The sequence below is a fragment of the Cryptotermes secundus genome, unplaced genomic scaffold, assembly GCF_002891405.2.
Source record: "Cryptotermes secundus unplaced genomic scaffold, Csec_1.0 scaffold519, whole genome shotgun sequence".
NCBI classification, from domain to species: domain Eukaryota; kingdom Metazoa; phylum Arthropoda; class Insecta; order Blattodea; family Kalotermitidae; genus Cryptotermes; species Cryptotermes secundus.
The window spans coordinates 883,473-901,899 of NW_019720169.1; the positions used below are offsets into that span (position 1 = coordinate 883,473).

At 45.9% G+C, this 18,427-nt stretch overlaps 1 protein-coding gene across 1 annotated transcript in view; it reads left to right on the forward strand.

The window, feature by feature from the left end:
* Positions 1 to 18,427, forward strand: part of LOC111867595 (helix-loop-helix protein 11) — a 188,151-nt gene that overhangs the window by 28,944 nt on the left and 140,780 nt on the right. The window contains exon 2 of the mRNA XM_023857586.2: positions 9,739 to 9,904. Within this exon, the coding sequence (XP_023713354.1) occupies positions 9,739 to 9,904 (166 nt within the window). The remainder of the gene's footprint in view (positions 1 to 9,738; positions 9,905 to 18,427) is intronic.

Genomic DNA, 18,427 nt, shown 5'->3' on the forward strand with positions numbered 1-18,427 from the left:
GAACGTATGTAGGATATTGGTGGGAAAGCCAGAAGGAAAGAGACCACTAGGAAGACCAAGGCGTAGGTAGGTGGACAATATTAAAATGGATCTTAGAGAGATTGGATTGGATTGATCTGGCTCAGGATAGGGACCAGTGGAGGGCTCTTGTGAACACGGTAATGAACCTTCGGTTCCATAAAATGCTGGGAAATTCTTTGAGTTGCTGCAGATTTGGCTTCTCCTCAAGAAGGGCTCAGCTCCATAAGTAAGTAAGTAAGTAAGTAAGTAAGGCTTATGAAATTACCCTCCTGTCTGCGTGTCTGTGTATCCCCGTATATCAGCTTTTGAATGCCTGAACCAATCTTTATCAAACTTGATACGTATATCTTGGCACCCGAGTCCATCTCAGTGGCGTACTTCATAAATCCCTCCCATCAGTCACTTTGTGTATCCGCCTCATCTTTGCTAAGCAACGGCTCGGTAAACACATTCCCGCGACAAAAGAAGAATGATGGGGGCGTCGTTATCTATGCGGTATAAAAGGAAAGTAGTTGACTAGTTCTTCCCAGAACTTCTTGTATAAATCTTGAGGTACACCTTCATTAGCGAATGAAAATTGACAGTTGTGGATTTGGGCTGCATGCTGTGCGGCTGGAATTCACTTCCTGTGACGTGTAGCACAATCATTGCGGTATCATTATCCTCACGACCCACGTGAGAAAGAGGGACCTTGTCGTCTCAGCTTCAGCGTAACCTTCGCAGTCCTCTGTTGCCTGGAAAGTGAAAGATAAAACTTGTTCTCTAATTGAACTTGCGGTTATAGAACGCCTCCACGTAGCTGTTGCCAGGAAATGTTCCAGTGCATTACTTTGAGGCGGGTCCGTATCGTGTTACGTGGCGGGGTGGGGAGAAAGGTATGCCCTTGTGGTTAAGGGGCTGTTTGAATTATGGCGCCTGTAAGAAGGAAGGGTTGCCCAGACGCCACCTGGATGGATAAATGCTTTACATAACAAGATCTGATAGATGCAATCAGTACGGTAATCAACAGTTTCCACTTGCTGCCTTTGCGATTTATTTTTGTAAGGAGCCAGGATAGCGTACTTAGTATAGCGACTAGCTACGGCCTGGACAACAGAGGGGTCGGAGTTCGAATCCCGGCAGGGTCAAGAATGTTCTCCACGTCTTCCAGACCAGGTTTGGGGCCCACAAAGCCTCCAATCCAATGGGTACCGGGGATGTTTCCGGGGAGTAAAGCGGCAGGGGCGTGAAGCTGACCACTCACCTCCAGCTAGTGCCGAGGTCAAGAAAATGTGGATCTATACATCCACTTCCCCATACACCTTCATAGCGTAGTGCTTAATTAGTTAAAACATAGGGGACAAATTTACCTTTTAAGGACCTCTGATATGAAATTTGGTCAGAATCGTTGATTATTTAAAAAGTGACTATGTGACTATGCAAATACACATTCACTTGTATGAGCCGGTATAACGACGGGCTAGACCGCCGGGGTTCGATTCCCGTCAGGAGAAGCAAATTTCTCTCTACTCTTCAGCGACCACACCTGCTCTGGGGCCCACCCAGCCTGCTGTCCAGGGGACACCGGAAGCTTTTCCTGGAGGTGAAGTTCAGTACTCACCTGAGTGTAGTGCCGAAATCAAGAATGGTGGAGCTATACCTTCGCTCCCCCATACGTCTCAATGGCGTGGCGCGTAAGTACTTGAGAACTGGGACAACTACATTTAAAAAAATTATGCTGATTCTAGGACGCCGATCTTAGCCCAACTGGCCCTTCAGAAATTTGGAAGGACCTCTGAACAGAATACGTATTTCATCTTAATCCTCCCAGGAACTCTCAAGCCGGAAGACACGAACTGACACAGTTTACCCTGTAAGCGTTCAGTTTGTGCACTGCATATGGAGAGCACGTAAGAACTCCAATTTCTGACTGATCAGCGAGATCGGCAGGAGGCTGACACATGTTCCTTGTAACATTTTGTGTTAATTTACCAGAACGAGGCCACTTTAAATGACTGCTTATTTTGAAGAGTATAATCAGGGCTTTTTGCCATAGCTCAAGCGGTTAGTCGCTGGCTTCCCACCGCGGCGGCCCGTGTTCGATCTCTGGTCTGGTCAAATGGGATTTGTGGTGGACAAAGTGGCGCTGTGGCAGGTTTTCTCCGAGTACTTCGGTTTCCCCTGCCAATCTTCATTCCACCAATTGCTCCACAATCACCCTCACCTATCATCTGGGGCTGGTACAATAGGCCAGAAATGGCCGCAGTACGAGGGACTTAGTCCCGCCCCACTAGCAATAAAAGAATATATCGGGGCTTAAAGGTTACCAAAGTGAAATAAGTATATAGTGTAGCTGAACTCCTTGCTGTAAGTATATATTGTATGTACAGTTTAAATTCATCCAAGCTATAGTTTGAACCCGGAATAGCTCAGTCAGTATAGCGGCTACGGGCTGGACGCCTGAGGAATCACGGTTTGACGTGGATATCATCAGTGTTGATGGTAGTCAGCTGAAAATCCACATTTCTCAATCGTGACGTGGTGGGATGACCTTGAAAACTTGTATTTACCTAGGCTGTATATATGGCCTACATGCCAAGGATATTTCGATTATGTAACTGCTATTGCGACGGAACACAATTACACAAACAAAACGTCGTGAAATTCAAACTTTGTTCGGTTAAGTTTGTTTGTTTCAGGGATGAGACTGTAAACGCCGCGTGGTTCAAGTGCAGCGTGACACAAATGCATTCCCATGCAAAAATCCCAGAACTAAATTTCCCCTGCCACTGTTAACACTCCTTAATCTTCCCACAGAAGCCGTGCGTGGTGCCCCACACTGACCTACCCCAGTATGTACCAATGCACCCCCCCTGTTTTCGCATTATTTCCGGGTGTGCGACAGTAAGCGGTCTAGTTCTGCAGTCTACATTTCGTGGAATCATTGGGAAATTTTTACAAGCCAAACTATTGTGCCGTAAGGGGCCGGGGTAACGCAGTCGGTATAGCGACTGGCTACGACCGAGGGGTCGGAGTTCGATTCCCGGCAGGACCAAGATTTTTCTCTGGGGCCCACATAGCTTCCTATCCAATGGGTACCGGGGGCTCTTTCCTCCGGGCCCTGAAGCCGACCACTCACCACTAGCTAGTACCGGTGTTAAGGAAATGTGGATCTAAACATCCACTTTGGGCCGCGCCATAGCTCAAGCGGTTAGTTCTGGGAAGAACTAATAGTCTATTTTCGTGTGATACGACCCGGACCACAAAGAAAACGACACATCCAACAATTCTTGTCATGTTGCTTGTGTATTCGTTGCAGCGGTAACATTTTTACCTAGTTGCCTAGCAACACAGACTGATGGGAGGGATTTACGAAGTAGCCCGTTCAGTTGCGCTCAGGTGCCGTGATATATATATATATAAACTCCGTGGCCTGTAGTCCGCAAGCGAACTGTACCGACCGAGTGACCTCCGCTTGTCGGCGGGATCCCCCCGGCCGTTAATCTCGGTTTTCTAGCCGCCTGTCACTTCTCACCCCCTCGAACCCACCCCCTGGTCTGAATTTTTTCTTCTGCGCATTCAAGGTTACTCTTGGCCTTGTTCGAAGTTACGTGACACTTGCTATAAACATGAATGCATGTTGTCACGAGTTTCCTACACCTTGCTTCTCCACCTCTATCCAGCACCCATTCATGCACCATTGGCCTTTATCCTCCATTCTCTTCCAGCCATGAATAGCGCCAGGCCTAAGGTCTGAGAACCCCAGAAGTATAAAGTCGTGCTGAGGCCGCGCACTACGGTTTGGATTAGAGACACAGTTCATAATACTACATTACTTACGGGTGTCAGTGGCAGCTGGGATGTCTCAGTCGGTAAAGTGACGGGCTAGACGACTGGGGTTAGGTCCAAGACATGATACGATTTTTCTCATCTCCACAGCGTTCAGACTGGCTCCGGGGTCTTCCCAGTCTTCTGTCCAGTAGGTACCGGCTGCCCTTTCCCAGGGAGTAAAGCGGCAGGGGCGTGAAGCTGACAGCACACCTTTTTGTAGTGCCGAGATAGAATGGTGAAGCCACACCTCCACTCCTTACATATTTATGGTGTGGTGCTTAATTAATTAAGCACAAGGATAACTTTACATTACTTTACAATTGTCTGTAGAGTACAGGCTTCTTGTTAGATGTGATGTCTTCCCCCCCCCTTAGTGGGGGTGGGACTAAGTCCACTTAGTACTGCGACTACTCTTAGAAAACCTGCCCCAGCGCCGCTTTGTCCACCACAGATCCCACATGACCAGACCCGGGCTCGAACCCTGGCCACCGCGGTGGGAAGTCAGCGACTTACCACTTGAGCTATGCGCGGCCAGTGATGTCCTCTTACTGTAAATATTTTTTTTTTGTAAAATTATTGGACTTTGCAGATTCCAGGAAGGAGCACATACACGATTACTTCGTATTCATGAGGTCCCGGGTTCAAATATTAGCCTGGAATCAAGCTATTTGTGGCTGAAGTTCTCGTGAGTTGTCTGTCCCTCCAGACATGCCGGGTATCGCCTCAGAGAGACGAAGTCAAGACCTCCATGTTCCACTTCCTTAACTAACATCCTGCCATTCGCTATGTAGTTCAGGCTGTCAGCTGACAGACCCAAGAAGTTCATGGAGCAGAATCCTTCTTGAGAAGCTAATAGTCGCTCATCTACCCAATACAGCAAGGGACTGGCAATTCATATCCAGTGACCTGATCGGGATTCGAAACCGCGACTGTAGGATTTGTAACATAGAGCTTCAACCAACTACTCTACCGCGTGTCTCCCACCGTGGCCTGTTTAAAGGTAATACATACTTCTTTTTCTGGAGGAACTGAGTAAAATTACAAGCAATCAATAACAATTTCCGAGAAGAAATTCTCTTGGATCTGCATAGTATGAAGTGTTAAGCTTTATGTTCAGCGACCACTCACTTTCGCTTTTTGTTCTGCACATGTTCACAGTAGCGCTCAAATCCATCACGTTATATATATCGCGAGTTTGTCCCTCAGGAGGCAACGTGTCTGCTTTTGAGTATGCTTTGCTCTGGGCGTGTGTGTGTGCGTGTAGTCCTTCTTTGTTTACTCTGGACTACATTTAAAACAAGATCAATAGCCTCTGCCTTTTGAACGGTTGCTTAAAATTCTAGTGCATCAAACTGTAAATGTTAAAGAGACATTTCTAGCTAATCCGTATTTAATTCTGCGAAGCGAACTGGCATTTAGTGAGAAAGCTTTGAAGTGGTAATCACTCATGTTGATGATACTAGCTGGTTACCTGTGCGTAGCGTGATTTCTGTCCAAGTATGAAAGTCACGACACAAGATATGCTTCCGCCGGTTCCTCCGTGACGCCCTTTAGACCTTAACTTTCTTCTGAGAATTATATATCATTTACTGTCAACATCTGCCTTTTTAATCACCGTGTTAGGGGCTCCGTGTCTGTTCCCTGATTCTAGATGTGAGCGTCAATAATACAGACAATGATTTAGCAGTTTTGTTGCCCCCGGCATGAACACAGTGCTCTTTGAGACCTCTCCGTCATAGTCCTTTAGTTCTTAGGTGATCTATGTGACGTTACGTCCAAGACATATGTACTTCTGTCGAACTGCACTGAGTTACATCCCATAAGATGGCACATATGCCCATCCTAATAAAGGATGTTCAATCAGGTAGGAAACTCGGAACACCGTTGACCGAGCTCAATATTCCTCACAGATTGCTGCTGTAACTGTAACAGCGCGCGTTTATCAGCGCAAATGACTCATTCTGCTATCGGCAGTTACAGTAGCAATCTGTGAGGAATGTTGGGCCGGGTCAGCGGTGTTGCGAAGCTTCCTCCTTAACTGAACATACTATATTTTTCAGCAGTATCCAGTATCAATAACAAAGACAGACTCGTAGTTTAGACACAACACAGGAGAAGACACCCAGCACCACACGAGCACGTAAATGGACTACTCACTGAATATTAGGACCACAAAATGGAAGCACAGCAGTTTTAAACACCTGGTGATGAAGAAGGGTGTCGGTCGTGTAGTGCAATGTGCAGAAACTTTGAAATGAGTTTGAGACGGACGTGTTATGTGTGCGATGCTGGACCCGTGACGTTTGTTGTATAAGTGATGTGCAACAGGGTGCCACAATATAGTATTAAAAGGGCAGCTAACTAGAGCCTTTGAAAATGTGGCACGGCTCAGATGTTTGGGAAGGGCAGCAACAAATTACAATATACAATAGTATAATTTTGCCTCTGATGTTAGATGGATTTGAAACTTGGTCTTGTGTTAATATTAAATTCATGTCTGTAACATTTCGAACTGAATGATCAAGTCAAGGAGGTTGGCAGGCCATGTAACACGAATGGGGGAGACAAGGAATGCATATAAGATATTGGTGGGAAGGCCATAAGGAAGGAGACCACTGGGAAGACCAAGGCGTAGGTAGGTGGACAAACCTTCCGGTTTGTAGCATAGTGCCTCAATGTCCCCACGAAGAAGACAGTATCTTATGGCCAGTTAAGGAGTTACTGCTGTGTTGATTGGCACGACATGGTTTCGGTGCTTGTGTGCCTCGCATACTGGATCATCAACTTCGTTGCGCAATGTTACGTCAGTATGAGCAAGCGAGCCGATCAGCTGTGTTGGTGTGCGTGAAATGTCACCCAGCTGACTGTGTGTGTGACTCATCCTTTCTAATCGAGTCGTCAGCTGATGCAGATGCCGCACCCCGATTGAAAGGGGGTTGGAGAGAGGGCATGCGGACTCCTGCCTCGGCTTGTTTTTATTTTCTTTTTCCCCGTTCCCGTTTTGATACGAGCGCAGACGATGTTTCAAGCGGTTGCATCATCCCCAAGTTCGTATACACTTCATTTCCCAGTAGATTTTTCATATTCGGAAGCGGTATATGAATCCAGGAGTCGGTATAGTTACGGGCTGACGGCCAAGGTTCGATTCCCTGGCAGGCCAAGATTTTTCTCTTTTCCGCAGCATCCAGACCGGCCCTTGGACCCACCCAGCCTCTTATCTGATATGTTCTGGTTCTCCTTCCCTGTGGGTAAAGCGGCAGGGGCGTGAAGCTGACCATTTTCATGGAGTGCCGAGGTCAAGAATAGTGAAACTAGCTCCCCCCCCCATATGTCTTCTGGGCATAATGCTTAATTACGGGGACAGCTTTGCCTCTCTTTTGCATGGATCGATGTATCGTGTTTAGGACGAAAACTACAGTCGCGGGATCGAATCCGGCCCACGGTACGTATGCTGGCGTTTTTCATTGTTTTCTTTCCTTCGCCTCGCGTCATTGCAGTGCTCATTTTGGGGGATGGGGCTTGTGCACCGAATCAGAAAAGTTTGGCCTACTCTTTGTGTACTACCAATTTAGAGAAGGAAAAAAATGGAATTTAGCGAACTCCTGATATCCGAGAACGATGCCAGAAATTCTATGAAACAAGGTGCTTCTTGCGAAGCTAACCCTTCTTCTCCGTTTGTAAGCCAGGTTTTATTGCTGTATTTACTAGAGCATTGGGCCGCGCCATAGCTCAAGCGGTTAGTCGCTGGCTTCCCACCGCGGCGGCCCGGGTTCGATCCCGGTTCTGGTCAAGTGGGATTTGTGGTGGACAAAGTGCCGCTGGGGCAAGTTTTCTCCAAGTACTTCGGTTTCCCCTGCCAATCTTCATTCCACCAATTGCTCCACAATCACCCTCACCTATCATCTGGGGCTGGTACAATAGGCCAGAAGTGGCCGCAGTACAAGGGACTTAGTCCTACCCCACTAGCATTAAGAAAAATAATACCAGCGGACGTATCCTGTGCCAGTTGAATCCAGTATATCGGCGTTCGATTCGCGGCAGAGACGAGATCTCCACGGTGTCCACACTGGCTGTTGGTTCCGGGGCTAAAGCGGCAGGGTCGTGAAGTTGACCACTTGCCTCTGTCTAATGACGAGTTTAAGAATGGTGGAGCTATACCTCCGCGACCATATACATATTGCTGGAATGGTGCTTAATCAAGTACAGGGATAACTTTTTTTGCCTTTTTTTTACCACGTCCTCAGACCACATTTCTTTGAGATCCGTTTTAATATTTGCCATTTATGCCTTGGTCTCTCAAATGGCCTCTTCCCCTCCAGACGTGCGGACGGCCATCTAGCGACCACATTACTACGCACGTCATATTCTCCCCTCCTCCGCGGCGTGCGTGTACACGCCCATACACACCTTACTTCGGGCACAATACGCTCAAGATATGCAGGTGTGAAGGTTGTGCCATTCATGGAACGCCGTGTGAGATGCTTTAATGTTGCCATACGTGCACATGCGAGAAACTGGAGAGGAAGGAAGCGTTACATTCCATTCGAGTGAGGTAATATGGACGGTCTGACGCTGAAGATTGTTCACGTATCCCGCATTTTCGTCTCGTCCCGAGCATCCTCAAGGTGCACGTGCCTTCCTTACAAGTGCTCCCATGTCTGGATATATATATGGAGACTACTAATCAGTTTACGGAATTTATAATGAAATGAAGCATACTTATAAAGATATTCTGGAATAGTTCGATCGGTAAAGTAATGACTGGAATCTTGAACGACCGGGATTCGAGCTTCTTGGAGCGCACCCAAATTCCTATTCAGCGGGTATTGGAAGCTGTTGAAGGGTAAAGCGGCCGGAGAATGAAGCCAACCGCTGAGCCTTTCTCTTACATATGTTAATATGTGGAGTAATAAATCCTGTCTCGCGCCCGTTTCGTGTCTTAATGCTTAAGCACATGGACGACTTTGCCTTTATCTGAAAGATATAAAGCAATACAAAACGTTATGCCAAGGATCCTTGCTTGTTTCCGCGGTAAAAAGTAGGCTATATTTCTCCCAGTATTTAATGAATCTTGCATTGAAAGAAAGACCGCGGGTTTCCAATTGATATCTTATTTTGCCAGCTGCAATGCTTATTTGCGACTTTTAGTGTATGTATACAAGGAGAACGCCGGTCACGGTAGCCGAGCGGTCTAAGGCATGCACTGTCTTCGCTCGCTCGGAAGCCGGGATCGTGGGTTCGAATCCCACTCAGGGTATGGATGTTTGTGTGCGTTTTTCTGTGTTTGTCTATAGGTAGAGCCCTTGCGACGAGCTGATTACTCGCCCAAGGAGTCCTGCCGTCTGTGTAAGGTAGGCCTAGGCCCACTGGGGCTGTAGTGCCAAGGGGGGAAAAATACAAGGAGAACTAGAATTTTTCAGTTTACTTGAACCTTCCAGCCTCACTATGGCCCTAGGATCGAATCAGCCCCTAGCAGAAATGAGCACCAGGAATCATCCTGGGGGCTAAAGGGCGGCCGGCGCGTAAGGCTGACCTCACCGCCATCTGTGAGCCGATTGTCTAGAAAATGTGGGAGCCTCAACATCTCACAACCCCATGGGCTTACACGGCCTGTTACAGGGATAGCTTTACCGTTATACCTTAAGGAGGATATCAGCCACTTCCGCACCAGGATATTCACATTTACTGGTGACAGGGCTGTAATGACATCCCAATTTCCCGTACGGCCTTGGTGTTTACCAGCGGCTGGAACATTGCACCGCGATTAGCGTAAGGTTCTTGTGTAGTCATTGGCGCTGTAACACTGTGCGGCTGGCTTGGTGCTTGATACATCAAGGTCGTAATTCATGGTCGTCTGCGTCACGTAGTGTTCGGAGGGTGTCCGTAATAGTGTGCATGGTGTTGCAGGTTGAGCGACCGGGCGGCGTCCCCGAGCAGTCACATGGAGCAGGAGAAGCGAATCAGGCGGGAGATAGCCAATTCCAACGAGCGACGCCGTATGCAAAGTATAAACGCGGGCTTCCAGTCGCTCAGGACGCTGTTACCGCATCACGAAGGCGAGAAGCTGAGCAAGGTAAGTCTTTCAGACCTGTAATAAAACCTGTGCACCTGCCAGAGCTCAGGAGGGCATTCGCCAGTTGTCCGGGTTCGAGTTCACGTCAGATCTTGTGGGATTCGTGGTTGGCAGAGTGACACGGGGGCACGTTTTCTTCGAGTACTTCAGTTTCCCCTGCCAATTCTCATTCCACCGACTGCTCCGCACCCACGTCATATGAAGGAGAGTCAGTAAATAGGTCACAAATGGAAGTAAACAGCTGTAGTTGACGTAATAGGTTTTCTGTGTGTATCACTAGGTAGCAGCAGAGTCCATATTCATGACAGTCTATGGAGCAAACGCACATGCGCATATTCAGAGGCCGATTTTAGTAGTAAAAATGGCGATCTTGCTTGAGGTGTACACTACCGAAGAGCAGAGTTCTGTTACACGTTTTTTGTTGGCAAAAGGACTCAGCGCAACAAATATTAAAAAATAAGTTTTTTCCTGTTTATGGTGGGTTAGCTGGGTTATGAAACGTGGCAGACGAAAACATTGAAACGGAAATAAGGAAATGGCTGGGACAGTCGTCCAAAGACTTCTGTGCAGCGGGTTTCGACGCATTGCTGTAGCAATAGGATAGGTGTATCAGTGTTGTTGGAGGATATGTCGAGAAATAAATGTTTTTTTTTCCCCCAGATTCGAATATCGCATGTTTTACGTTTTTGACAACCTTACCGCCATCTTTAAGCCGATTGTCTAGAAAATGTGGGAGCCTCGACATCTCACAACCCTATGGGCCTCCACGGCCTATTACAGGGATAGCTTGGCGCGTAAGACTGACAACCTCACCGCCATCTGTGAGCTGATTGTCTAGAAAATGTGGGGACCTCAACGTCTCACAGCCTGTGACAGGGATTATATAAATACAAAATAAATATAAATAAAATATGCGGCTACTGTGCTTTTAATGACAGTGAATCAAGATTTTCACTCCAGATATGACAAGACTGAGATTATTTGTAATGCACGTTGAAATATCCTATGACCCAAGTTATTTTCTGATAAAATGTGGGATACTTTGTCGGCATACGTAGGATCAATTAATGAAACCTATTCTGAGAGGTTTATTTTAGTTTAATGCATGTGGGTGATTGCCAGGTGGAACGCGGCCTGGCCCACGTTTGGCCTAAAGACAAAGAACAAGTATTGGATCCTTGGATTCCGTCGGTGGACTTCCCAGAACCTTCAGTCGATTCCAGTCCTTCGAAATGAACCGGCAGAGTCTGACGAAAGCATACAGAGCATTTTTTTTATTGCTAGTGGGGTGGGACTGAGTCCCTTGTACTGCGGCCACTTCTGGCCTATTGTACCAGCCCCAGATGATAGGTGAGGGTGATTGTGGAGCAATTGGTGGAATGAAGATTGGAAGGGGAAACCGAAGTACTCGGAGAAAACCTGCCCCAGCGCCACTTTGTCCACCACAAATCCCACTTGACCAAACCGGGGCCGCCGCGGTGGGAAGCCAGGAACTAACCGCTTGAGCTATGGCTATAATGTGTAACGATACAGAGCATAGCCGCACTTCTGATGCATTGGGGTCTACAGTAACATTTTGTGTTATCTGTAATTATACATGTTTATGTGATAAGATTACATGATTTTTTTAAATGCTGTAGTTTGCCCTCCCCCCCTTGAGGAATGAGGACCTCTGACCTCTTCCCATTCAGAACTAATTCTGAAACTAAGAATCTTAAGAGACCAGCGCCTGTGAAGGCAGCCTAACAGGACAGTAGACACATAGTAGAAACACAGACATAAATCACAGCCTCGAGTGGGATTTGAACCCAGTAGTTCGGGAGCTGAACACCTTTTTGTTCCCTACACCACACGGCCACTGTAATCGGACAAAATTCATAATTCTTTCCATGTTTGTGTGTCGTTAAACATTATTTTTCACTTACTACGACAGTTTGTATCTGTAAACCCACATTTGTTTCCTTCTGTTATAGATAAACCGTGTCATACCAATGTGAAACCGGAAGTTCATTTTTTATTCCTGTTTTATCATTGTTATTACGTCACGTTTACGATTCTGTGAGATATTCTACTCATTCAGTCCTGCCACTACATTTTTATTACAGCGTAACAGGAGCTGTTGATATTTGTTGTAATTATCACATTATCCAGTTGGGTCATGTATGAGAGACGCTCCGTTCGATCTATGTCTGTCCTAATCACTTCTCTATAATGACAAATGTTCCACCTTTGTTCTGCGTTTTCTTATGTGTTGGATTGTACAGTTTGCGTTGATAACATGGCCAGCAGCCTATGGAGAACAGGCTTTTATTTGAGCCAGAAATCCCCACTGCGTTTTATTGGCTGTTCGCGTTGTATTTGTGTTTCTTGTTACTCGACACTGTCCGTGTTTTGTACAGCAAAGTCTAACAAAGAAAGCAGTGACCTCGGTTCCAGACACCCATTGAAGACGCGTGATATTTGGGATTAGTAGCACAATACTGTAGCGTGTACAGCCATTGCTATGAAGTCACTGCGAGATAGGCGAATAAACAACGGTTGTTTCTAGGCAACGGATCAGTAAACACGTACCAGTTGCAACGATTACGCGCGCAACAGTAGAGTTACTGTTCGAAACAGCGTTTTCTATTAGGTCCGTGTAAAGGGGTTGTAAGGAAGAGAATTGGAGTGACACAGTCAGTTCTTAGGCAGTTCTGCACGGGAGGCTGTGAACATAGAACCTGAACGCGTGAAGCTGAAGAATCTCCACTGTTACAAGCCGTTGCCAGGAAACGGCTGGTGAAGACAGAGGGCTGGAAAAAGCTTAGCGGTTGCTGTGGTTATGTGTGTGAATTGTGGAGATTAACAGTCGTGGCGTTGTAATTGCGTGTAGTTTCGAGTCATGTGTATAAGTTGTCAATAAACCCATTTGCCAATTCATACCCCTTCTGTAGTCACCCTTAACTCGAGACAATATGTACTATGTTTGACTCTAGTGTATACATTTGCATAGGGTGAAGGTGGGTGATATGGACCACTTGTTGAAGCTACAGTGCGTTCTTCTTTTACCTTGGGTAAGAATTTACAGAATTTTGATGCTGTAGCAATATTCTTAAGATGGTAAACGTAATAAAACTGACGTATAATGTTCCCATCACTCGTCACCGTTGGTTCCAGTATTTTGAGGTACACTCATGGGGATAGATCATTGAAGGTCGCCGTGCGGGGGCCGGTTATTATGGCCCACCCCTTACATACATTACATTACATTACACTCATGGGGCCACCTCCCATGAATGCAGAACGATTTGGCGAGGACCCCGAAGAGATTCACACGATTTCCCAGAGCTATTCACCCGTGAAACGCTTTGCAGTAAGAAATAATTATTCTTAGCATGATTTTTTTTCGGTTAACGAATATCAGCCCGAACTTTGGATTAACTTGTTTTGGAGGTAGCATGTTTGGTTGATGCACTGTGCTACAAGCCGAAAGGTCGTGGGTTCAATTCCCTATGAGGTCTTTGGCTTCTTTAATTGATGTAATCCTTCCAGCCGCACTATGGCCCTGGGGTCGACTCAGCCTCTAACATAAATGAGTACCAGGAACCTTCACGGGGGTAAAGGACGGTCGGCGCGTAAGGCTGAAAACCTCACCGCCATCTGTGAGCTGCCTGTCTAGAGGAAATGTGAGAGCCTCGACGTCTCACAACCGTATGAGCCTCCGCTGCCTGTTACAGGGACAGCTTTACTTTTTTTAAACAACTTTAAGACGTAGGTATCATGACGTGGCAGTCAAGATGACGTGTTTACTTCGTTTCAAAGACCCAAATTACGCCTGTCATTTGTTTTCTGTATTTCACGCCCCAGTGACTTCGGAGAGTTTTGTAATGTAATGAAGATCGCATTTGGTTGTACTGTGCATTCTTTGTGACCATGCTCCAACGTCAAGTTTGTGTTCAGTCCTTCGTCTGTGTTCCCTCTGATGGGGGGGGGGAATTGACACGGGGGCAGGTATCTTCTCCTGTACATCTTCATTTCTTGCCATTCATTCATAGATGTGAGTCAGAATACCGACGGGTTACGGTGTTTGAGTCCCGGCAGTCTTGAGATTTTTCTCCTCTCCACGTCGTCCAGACCGATTCTGGGGCATACACTCCTTCCATACGTCTTCATGGCGCAGTGCTTAATTAGTTAAGCACACTCCTTCCATACGTCTTCATGGTGCAGTGCTTAATTAGTTAAGCACACTCCTTCCATACGTCTTCATGGTGCAGTGCTTAATTAGTTAAGCACACTCCTTCCATACGTCTTCATGGTGCAGTGCTTAATTAGTTAAGCACACTCCTTCCATACGTCTTCATGGTGCAGTGCTTAATTAGTTAAGCACACTCCTTCCATACGTCTTCATGGTGCAGTGCTTAATTAGTTAAGCACACTCCTTCCATACGTCTTCATGGTGCAGTGCTTAATTAGTTAAGCACACTCCTTCCATACGTCTTCATGGTGCAGTGCTTAATTAGTTAAGCACACTCCTTCCATACGTCTTCATGGTGCAGTGCTTAATTAGTTAAGCACACTCCTTCCATACGTCTTCATGGTGCAGTGCTTAATTAGTTAAGCACACTCCTTCCATACGTCTTCATGGTGCAGTGCTTAATTAGTTAAGCACACTCCTTCCATACGTCTTCATGGTGCAGTGCTTAATTAGTTAAGCACACTCCTTCCATACGTCTTCATGGTGCAGTGCTTAATTAGTTAAGCACACTCCTTCCATACGTCTTCATGGTGCAGTGCTTAATTAGTTAAGCACACTCCTTCCATACGTCTTCATGGTGCAGTGCTTAATTAGTTAAGCACACTCCTTCCATACGTCTTCATGGTGCAGTGCTTAATTAGTTAAGCACACTCCTTCCATACGTCTTCATGGTGCAGTGCTTAATTAGTTAAGCACACTCCTTCCATACGTCTTCATGGTGCAGTGCTTAATTAGTTAAGCACACTCCTTCCATACGTCTTCATGGTGCAGTGCTTAATTAGTTAAGCACACTCCTTCCATACGTCTTCATGGTGCAGTGCTTAATTAGTTAAGCACACTCCTTCCATACTCTTCATGGCGCAGTGCTTAATTAGTTAAGCACACCCCTTCCATGCGTCTTCACGGCGCAGTGCTTAATTAGTTAAGCACACTCCTTCGATACGTCTTCACGGCGTAGTGCTTAATTAGTTAAGCACACTCCTTCCATGCGTCTTCATGGCGTAGTCCTTAATCAGTTAAGCACAAGGACAAGTTTATTCGTTCACAGACGCCCCTTACTCATCTGTGATGTGCCATGAGATGAGCTCGGCCACAGACGCGACCAGTCTGCACTCTGTCGTTGGCTCTTCCCGTCCTAACCGCAACCCAGCTGAAGTGAGAGTAACAAATTTCATGTTAGTGTTTGTCATATCTGCGATTCACTCGTCTCGCTCCGATAGGTCCTTTAGGGTCATTTGTTTTTATTTACTCCAATAGCCGCTTCTGACCTCTTGGAACTTCCCACTGGTTTACGCAGAACCATTATTCCTCCATGCCTAGTTTTGCAGAACGTCGATCTCAAGGTTCGTGGATGTTTTCCTTGTTTATCCTCACTCTTATTGGTTCGCTCAGGACCCCATATCCGTTGGAGGCAGCAGCTTCTTTCGAAAAGTCTACCAGAATATACTATGCATATAACGGCCATGTCTTCGTAGTCGCTGCCGTGAGACCCTCACCTCAGATTAGTGGAGTAGCTACCTTCAGCTTGGTTCAGAGGCGTCTGTTTCGTCGTCTGTCCCTTGGAACGAACAAAAGAAGCAAGCATACGATTGCCACTCAGTCGTGACTTTTTTTTTTTGTAGTTTAATTAATGCGAGCCCCTTTGTTGTGTCCCTCTGACTATCTACCTTTTGCTGCTGATTATACACACCTGTCACCACAGCACGCAGTAAATGGCAGTTTGTTTACTTCCGCCTGCGTAACTTTCGATCTTCTTCTTTTTTTCTTTTTTTGTGCCTTGTATTTTTTTGCGTAGTTTGGTTTATAGAAGTTTTTGAAATTGCTATTATGTTATCGTTCATAAGTACATTGTCCCTTCTTTTCTGTGTTCTGTAATTTTAATACTAATAATTTATGAAAGGTGACCTACTTTCATCCCCACTTCGTTTATTTTACTTGGTCAGTTCTTATGTAGTTATTTACTGCTGTTTACAAGACATTTTCTTCTACTACGTATTAGTAGTAATAGTAGTAGTAGCGGTGGTAGTGGCAGCAGCAGTAATATTAATGCTGGAAGCGTAACATGTAACGTGATAGGTTTAACTTCTTCCCAAATATTGCATTAGTCTAACTTCGCCTTGAGTATCTGACATAACCGCATTACGTATAACGCAATATTTTGAAGTTATTGGCTTTCTTTTTTAATTCGCTCGGTGGTGGGTGGAGTCCAACTGGATCCGCTCGGCACGTCGGCCACTGATTGGCCTATTGTACCTGCCCCGGCGTAAGTTGTTGGCTTACTCTATACATTATTTTATTTCTGAGATAAATTTGCCTCATAACGATTAATGTTTTACACGGGAAGTGCATTTTTAAGTATATTTTTACGGAGCATACCTTCTTTTATAAGCTTGCTTCGTCTAAATGAGTGAGGGATAGTCGCAGAGTCGGCGTTTCTTCATGTATGAATGAGGGTTTAAGCAGTTTTCGCTACCAACCTTCACAGGATAACATTGCTAGTGATACGGAAACAGATGACAAGTAAACATCACCAGCACTTTACCTTTCGGCCCACTTCGGCCCACGATTCTCTGTTAAATGACAGCTGACAAGATCGAAACGCCATCCAGCAGCCATTGACGTAACTTCTCATATTCTGTGCAGTCGCAGAATCTTAAGGCCGATATTTCCGTAATATTGGCCTTCTTGCTATTCGTTTTTTTTATATTTCGCTTATAAATTAGTGTTTTATGTTGTATATGCGCCTTTATTTGCATTTAACTAACCCCATGTAGCAGTCTTTTTCAGTTACTGTACATTTTTATTAATAGGCCCTCTGTCCTCTTCCCATCATAAATAATCTGGAGCTATGGATCTTATAGACAGTCGGCAGGACTCCTTAGATGGATGATCAGCCCTGTCGCAAGGCCGCTACCTACACAGGACACGACACAGAAGAACCCGGCAGACATCCATGCCTTGAATGGTGTTCGAGCTTGCGAAGACATTTCACACCGCAGTAACTGTGACTGGCAGCCATTTTTAAGAACATAATAGCCACATAGCTGATGAAGAAATTCCCAGAGCTGGTCATTATCCCCGCTTCTGAGCCAGATGAATGAAATCCATAACCACACCCACTGTTCCTTTAACCAGTTTTAGTATTATCCTCCCGTACACGTCTAGGCCTTCAGAGTGGTCTCTTCACTTCGGATTTTCAAACCAAACTTTTCTATGCGTTTGCCGTCCCTGCCTGTCTCTTAGTCCCTCCTCTGATCTCCTTAATAGAAGTGGTATGCGGTGGTAAGTATCTGCAAGTTCTGAACCTTATCATCTCTCCTCCCTCTTATGTACATGTAGGGCCGATCACAGCGGCCGCTCGGTCTAAGGCATGAACTGTCTTCGCTCGCTCGGATGTTGGGATCGTGGGTTTGAATCCCACTTGAGGTATGGATGTCTGTGTGCTGTCCCGTGTGCAGGTAGCGGCCATGCATCTGGCTCATCCCTCGCCCAGGGAGTCCTAGCGATGGTGTAAAAGATAAAGAAACTGAAAAGGCTACAGAGGGCTGTATAACCATAGACAGACAGATATATGGATTACATTCAAAGCACATTGTTCTCCCGTTGCGCCATTTTAATGCAGTTAACAGTTTCCGGAACTTAATTTCCTAACATGAAATCAGTCCTTAAAGAGATACATTGGCGTTTTACTAATTAAGTTATTCTTCATGTTGGCGGAATTTATATGAAAATATTCACATAGCCTAAAGAACCACGCAATGTATTAATGTGAGGAGCAGCAACCACTGGCGCATGTGAATGAGAAAAGAAACCGGTCTGTAATATAGGTTGGTCTAGAAAATTAGTTCAGCTGGTGTCTGCATGTATTGGGGCTTCACGTAATTTGTGCGTGTGTGGGCTTATTGTTTCCTCCTAATAGTTCTTTTTAGTTTAGCCTCCAAATGACCTACATAGCCGAGGGCGGAGTTCGTAGCAAAACGTCAAGGCTGTAAACAGAAACGCGGCAAGATCAAAAAGACGACAGCCGTTGCGCCGAGTTGCTGGCCTGGCATTGGTGCATGAGGAAATACTACGGAACGCAAGCATGAAAAAGAAGTAACAGTAGGAATCTGATGACCTCGTTATGTCACGAGTCACGTGACCGAGTGTCTACTACGGCTGTCTGGAGCTGTATCCCATTGAATGCAACCGCTGCGTCTAGGGAATGCTCGCTTGTGCTTCTAGACACGGATCAACGGCATGAATTGTACACCTGTGCTGCTGATTAGTTGTACAGAGTCCATATTCAG